Consider the following 7031-nt stretch of genomic DNA (forward strand, 5'->3'; position numbering starts at 1 on the left):
AAAGCAGATGCCCTATGCTGACCGTCTAAAAAGACTCCAGCTATACTCTGTCGCATATCGCCTGCTCAGAGGTGATCTCTGCTTAACATACAAGGCCATGTTAAACCTAGAGCTGCTGGACATGGTACACTTAAAGAAATCCCAATCCCTCAGAGACACATGCTCCAGGGATCTAAACCTGGTCATCACAATGAACAAAACATGCTGGAAGGATAGATTTCTGACCCAGAGACTCCCCATACTCTGGAATAGACTGCCCATACATGTCAAGCTGAGCACCTCTTTGGTCCTCTTTAAAAAGAACCTTGATGATTAGATGGGAGATAGGAAATTCACCCCTGGGATCACATCAGACAGGGGACCAGGGAAGTAATAGCCAGGGAATTGTTATGGCTAGGCTTGTATAGGCCCTAGGGCTGATAGCCTAGTACCAACCTATGAACCTATAAGAGAAAGCAAGGCTTTAATGTTTACGTCATGTAGTTTAATGGTGGCTCATTCCACCTCTGCTCCATTGATTGTTGCCCATTATGTTATAGGGGCCATTGACTGGGAGGAGGGGATCACTTAATGATCTTTTAATTGTCTAACCTGGTACTGGGTAGGAAAAACAAAATGATAAAAAATGCTGTGGGAAAGTAAATCACTGGATAAATTTGCCCTATTATTAAAACTAGCATATAGTGCTAGGTTATCCCAAAAAATAAACATAATGTTAAAATGAGAGGAGGTAAGCAGTCAACCAATTACTTTATTAAAATTGGAATGGGGATATGATTATTAGAATAATATTGCTCTCTAGTAAACTGGTCCTTGATAAAACTAGATTATAAATGAGATATTAAGATGGTCATTGAGAAGCTACGTTACTAAGGGATGTTATTTGGAATAGTAATCATGTATTCCTGGGCCGAGGTATTACCTCAGTTAGTAGTCTATATGTTGAATGATAGCATATGCATTGTGCCATTTGCTATCTGCATAAAGCTTCCCTCAGCTTTGCAGTTAGTGGTCTTATGCACATGCTGTTAACTACAATCTGTTTTAACAGATGTGATGTGCATGCAATGTCTTATCATAGCCATCTTGGGACAGAAGCTTAGGAAAAGTATCAGAGGTAAATATTTTCTGAAAGCCAGGTGATAAAGGAAAAGTAAAAAGCAAAATGCAGAGCTCCTGTTGGTCTATTTTGACAACAAATAAATACAGAAACAAGTTTATGCAGCATATTCGCAGCTCAGTGGTTTCAAGAATAAGCAGAGAATCCAGTGGCAGTACTGTTTGCCTTGTAATGTCGAGACTTATTTTCTAACACTAGACTAGGGAATTAACACACAATGTTTAGACAGCATCCTGACATGATCATTTCCATTAATTTAACTGTGCTTTACATAGAAAACAAATTCTATAGAAGCATACCACATCTGTGACTGAGAAGACCCAAACAACAATTGATTTCTACAATCAGAAAATAGCTGCTTAGTTATTCTAAGTAGGAACATAAGACTGCATGGTTAGTAATTCTAAGTAGGAACATAAGACGGCATGGTTAGTTATTCTAAGCAGGAACATAAGACGGCATGGTTAGTTATTCTAAGTAGGAACATAAGACTGCATGGTTAGTTATTCTAAGTAGGAACATAAGACGGCATGGTTAGTTATTCTAAGTAGGAACATAAGACGGCATGGTTAGTTATTCTAAGTAGGAACATAAGACTGCATGGTTAGTAATTCTAAGTAGGAACATAAGACTGCATGGTTAGTTATTCTAAGTAGGAACATAAGACGGCATGGTTAGTTATTCTAAGTAGGAACATAAGACGGCATGGTTAGTTATTCTAAGTAGGAACATAAGACTGCATGGTTAGTTATTCTAAGCAGGAACATAAGACTGCATGGTTAGTTATAGTCTAAGGCTGGTCCAATGACAGAGAAGTAGTACCCACCTGCGGGTCTTGAGTTTGAATCTTGGTCCAATTTCCAGAGTGCTACCATCTACAAGAATAAATTGCTGGTCTTTGGTCAGATTTCCTCTTATCACAGGACTGGACGAGTTTATGGGCTGCTTTCAGAACTCTAGCTGCAAATGATATGCATATATATCATGAAATTCAATTTCAACTTCATGTGCATGAAACACACCAGAGATCAGTGAAAAATTCCAAGTGTTCACTGATAAATACATTTAATGAAAATGTACAAAATAGGAGAAAACAATTTTAAACATTAACAGCACATGTCCACAGCCCAGAGCACATAGTATACAAGGCACTATATGCCCATGTGCTTTTATTCACAGTAGTTTGGGAAAATCAAAAGTGTCCCCCCTTGTTCTAAATTAAAGTCCTAATGAATTTGTTCATAGGGTTGCTGTTTTATCCCTTGCAGGCTAGTGCATACACAACATAAATAAAACAACAAATAAATGTAACCTCAAAAAGAAACATCCCTCAGCAGTATTGGTTCAGCTGCATGTCTGCTTAAAATAATGCAGTACTTCACAGAATAGTTGGAAGCTGTTTGCTCTGCTGTACTATCATTGCCTTGGATTGGGGGATACTTTCAGAAAGGATTGCTCAAGTGTTTCAGTCACATGTACATCCTGGGCAGTGCATTTGCAGATCAGTGACTGATAATCCTACAGCTGGTAGTGGTGAAATTATCTACCCTTTGGGGTAAATGAAGATTCTTGGCACTGTGTTTCATGTGACATTAAGTAACGCAGAGCTAGGTGATGCTGCCTGCATGCAGCATCAAGCCCTGAACATATAGGTTGGTAGGAATTCTTGTTAGTACAGGCACTCATGTACCATTTTTGCAATGTTTTTGTCTTTAATTCTTATTTGACTATTATGCAGATGTGATCCCTGCTTATTCTACTTTGTGCCAGGGGTCCTTCACTATAACCTTTATCACTGCTCATCTACTGTACATAATTTACTGTCCTGACACTTCTGTTTCAGGTGGGCTGCATCATTCAAGGGAAGTTAAATCCTGCACCAAATAACTGGCATAGTAATTACATGTTACTTTTCATAGAAACTCAGCTGCTCTCAGCACTAATATAACAGAGCTACTGTTGCACACAGTCACCTTGAGGATTATACCACAAGTTAAAAGAAAAGGGGGATAACTGGAAATGTTTGCTAATTCCTTTGCATTTTTTGTAAGCACACCTGTCCCTAATAATTCTGAGTTCCAATCAGGTATGTAAAGGGGTGTGGTACAACTACATTTATGGCATTTGCTTTCTTTTCTCTCACCCTTAACTTATTCACTTTGTTGCTGTTGTTTCCTGGTTTGGAAACTAAATAATCCAGAAACTCCTCAGTTTCTGCTGTGATAGGAGGAAAATTCTGATTATATCAAAAGCAAATGGCTTCTCCAAGTCCTCTCAAGAGAAACAAGGCATCCCAACAGTACTGTTATTATGAGGGATTTTTAGAGAAAAGGAGTCCAGAAGATAAGGTAAGAGAATAAGACAGTGTTTTGCAAGGATATTTCATCTGTGTTTCAAAAATGCATCTTATATTTTATTTCTGGCAAAATGAATTGAGTGTTGTTCTTTTTTTGTAGTATTTAACTCTACATTCCAAGCAAGCATTTAGACTCCATCTGGTACTTCCATTAAAATTGCTACCTGGTGATTGAATTGCTTTTCATGTATATTGAAGGTACCAAACTAATGTATTAACAAAACTTGGAAAAGCAGTATGTGAGGATAAAACTCATAGTACTTTGGTACTTATATGTGCATGTATTTATTTGGCATTTCATAACTGCTACACAAAATGGTTTCACATTAACAGCTAAGGAATGTCACCTAACAAACTTATTGACTTCTGACTTTTCTCTATAGCTGCTCCTTCAAAAGAAAAATTAATAGTCAAGTAAGTTTGACACAAAGGTATACTGGTTACAGCACTAAATATGGAGATTGAGCTAAAAATATCTTTAGCGTAAGTCACTTTATACCTCAACTGTCATGCAAGGCAGCAGCTGTATGAAGTTATTTTAAGGAAGCAATCATTACAAAGCTGTAACTGTAAAATTGTGCAGTATTTGTAGATTCATTTTGCATTATAATGGATTTAAAATAAAACAATTTGCATTTTACCCAATTCAAATAAAAAAATGATTTTTAACAGCTACTATATATAAAAAAATAACATGAAACTGTGACAGAAAGATTAGGGGACCAAAGCCATATCTGAGATAAAAATAGCCTCCTAGGCTAAGGATAGCTATAAGGATTTCTTCAGTTATGTCCACAACCTTAAAGGCAATACTCAACAATGTGCTGAATTAATGGGGAATTGAATTACCTATGCAGAGCCAGAGGATATAGCAAATCTGCTGACTGATTAAATTAAGCTCCAGTTTTAGTCCTTATCACCCCCCCCCCCAGGAAATAACCCCCCACCAATTCTCCATCATTAGTCAACAGGTTCTCATTGGCCTATCTCTGGTCAAGAACATTATTTTGATGGGTTCTGATGATATTAGTGTGCCTCCTCTTTAATTTCTCCAAGTCTTTTGGTTTCTAATACCATGATGGGAATGGACCTCATTCCTAAGTCAAAGCATGATTCGACTAAAATCCAACACTGTAATGCTTGGCACTCCAAGGACAACAGGACCACTTCTTTAGCGTATACAGATTTAATAACCACTTTTGTCAGAAATGACTTCTTCAGAAAACATATACATATAGAAATCTGCAGCTTTTATACAGGTTAAAATATCCACAGCCAATGAATTTAAAATTCCAATAAAGCAATCAAACAATTAAAAAAAAATGCTGAAGTTATTAAACCTTTATGTGATGGTAAGTCTTCTATCCCTAAGAAAACATTTAATGTTTATTCTCTCATTTAAACCTGGCCAACTTAATCTGCCATCTAGCTTCACATTTTTCTGCTGCATTTTTGTAGGTACCTCCCTTCTGATACAACAATACTGATTCTAATACAGCAAAAATATTTTTTTTGTATTTGTCACACTGAGATGAGTGCCTATATAGAGCATTATTGCTGTCTTTAGCCTTTATAGCATATATATGTTCTTTTAATCCTTCTACCCAAACTTCTGCTGGTCATACCCACATAGAAGCCTGGGTAACACAAACACAAATGGATATAGACCACTCCTTAACCAATTAGTATTGTTTCAATCTTTGATGTTAGCCAGAAATGCTTTTTGCAGCACCCGCAGTGTGACCAGTAATGACGACTTCTGCAATTTATATGGAGTTACATGTATTGGTAATATATCTAAGTATGATTGTAATTTTTTTTTATAAAATGTGTTGCTCCTACTAGTGGAACTGTCTGGGTATCCTTCTTCCACATTGCCCTTGTTTCTGCCTCTAAACTCTGGTATTTTATGACTTTTCATCTCTCTATGTAAGACACTGTAGTCACTGGGTGTAGCAATTTCAGTGAGCAATGCTACTTTTTGTCTTCTTTTCATGGATTACTATATCTTGACTTTCTCACATCTGTTTTTTGAACTGTTGGTAATGGGTGAGCCTGTGTAATATAAAGGCCATCATTTTCTATATGTTTTCTGACTCGTGTTTCCAGTGATTTTCAGCCACGTCAATATAATAATGTTTACACAACCCCAATGCAACAATCTTCCCACATTATGCCTTTCAGTGTACAGTCCTTCTGCTATGGGTATATCACAACCAGCAACAAGATGTGCAACTGTTTCCATTTCTGTTGTACAAAACCTACATCTTTTCTGTTTCTCTCACTTGTTCAATGGTCTTTGTAAACCAACATGTACACATTCCACTAACTTATATAAGACACAGATACCATTCAGGAGAATCTGATGGAGACAAGCAACTGGCACCACAGCCACAGACTGAAATGCAGTGTGGAATAATGCATAATGGTACTCTTTGGAAAGAAAGCCACCCCTGGAAATTACCAAATTGATAGTAACCCCCTAAAATTGGGCCCAGTGGTCAGGGATCTGGGAGTATATGTTGATAGTAACCTGAGGTTAGACCACCATGTGTTCACTCTGGTGAGAAAATCATTTCTACGTTGTACACCTTTTATATGTAAGTGCATGGCACCCATGTCCAAGGAGGTCATTGCTCATCTGCTTGTGCAGAGCTGATTTAGCAGAGCTAATATTCCTAGCTGGGTTGGATTCTATTACCATCTGATATACCAAACTGATAAGTACACTTTTTTTCAACTTCATTTGCACTGTACTGTATTTATATATGTAAAAAAAAACGGAACAGGGAGTCCAAGAGAAAGCACTGATCCACGGAGTCAATTATGTTGTCTTAACGCAACTTTATTAAAAACAGAAACGTTTTCGCTACCACCACTGTAGTAGCTTCCTCAGAGTTAATGCATATAAAAATACAAAGTTCAATTTAAATGTAAGAAATGGCGCCAAATTCGGTTGTAGTGAGTCAACTACTAAAAGGTGCAACGTCATTAATTGCTGTTCAAATCATAGCGCTAATAATTACGCTAAACTGTGTACAAGCAAGCATCTAGTGAATAAACAAATCAAGTTAAAACATGCAAAAAGTCTAATATGAAATTCAAGAACCGAGTTACCAACAAAACTCATGGCAACACTATCTTATAGTAAAAACCACAATGTCACTATGCAAGTAGTCAAAATCTGGTAGTCCGTAACTCTAAAAGTTACACTAGTATGGAGTGTTATACCAAAACAGTTTTGGTAGCAGTACCCTCCTATGTAATCAAAAGCAATAATTCCATGTGGTATGAATTGAAGTTGTTAAATATTCACAAAGAATGTTTGCAATACCAAAGTTTTCTTACTAAATATTAGCTAGTTCTGCATTGTGATGACAGTGATAGTATTTCTGTGGAATGTTTTAAGAACGTCATTGTAGCAGAAGGAAGATTTTATTCTAATGCAAATTATCTTTTCTTAAAACATATTGACAGCAGTTCTCTCCTATAAAATCAGTGAATCAATCATACATAATTATGACTCCTGTTGTTACCACGTTCCTAAAAACTAAT

At 36.8% G+C, this 7031-nt stretch overlaps 1 protein-coding gene across 2 annotated transcripts in view; it reads left to right on the plus strand.

The window, feature by feature from the left end:
• Positions 1-3240: 3240 nt before the first annotated feature.
• Positions 3241-7031, plus strand: part of STAP2 (signal transducing adaptor family member 2) — a 1003160-nt gene continuing 999369 nt past the window's right edge. The window contains exon 1 of one of the 2 annotated variants that reach the window (XM_044090598.1): positions 3241-3468. In XM_044090598.1, coding sequence (XP_043946533.1) covers positions 3376-3468 — 93 coding nt within the window. In that variant the 5' untranslated portion in view covers positions 3241-3375. The remainder of the gene's footprint in view (positions 3469-7031) is intronic. The other variant, XM_044090599.1, reaches the window with a different exon arrangement.

This window comes from Protopterus annectens, chromosome 13.part0 (assembly GCF_019279795.1).
Source record: "Protopterus annectens isolate FY-2018-M chromosome 13.part0, PAN1.0, whole genome shotgun sequence".
NCBI classification, from domain to species: Eukaryota; Metazoa; Chordata; order Ceratodontiformes; family Protopteridae; genus Protopterus; species Protopterus annectens.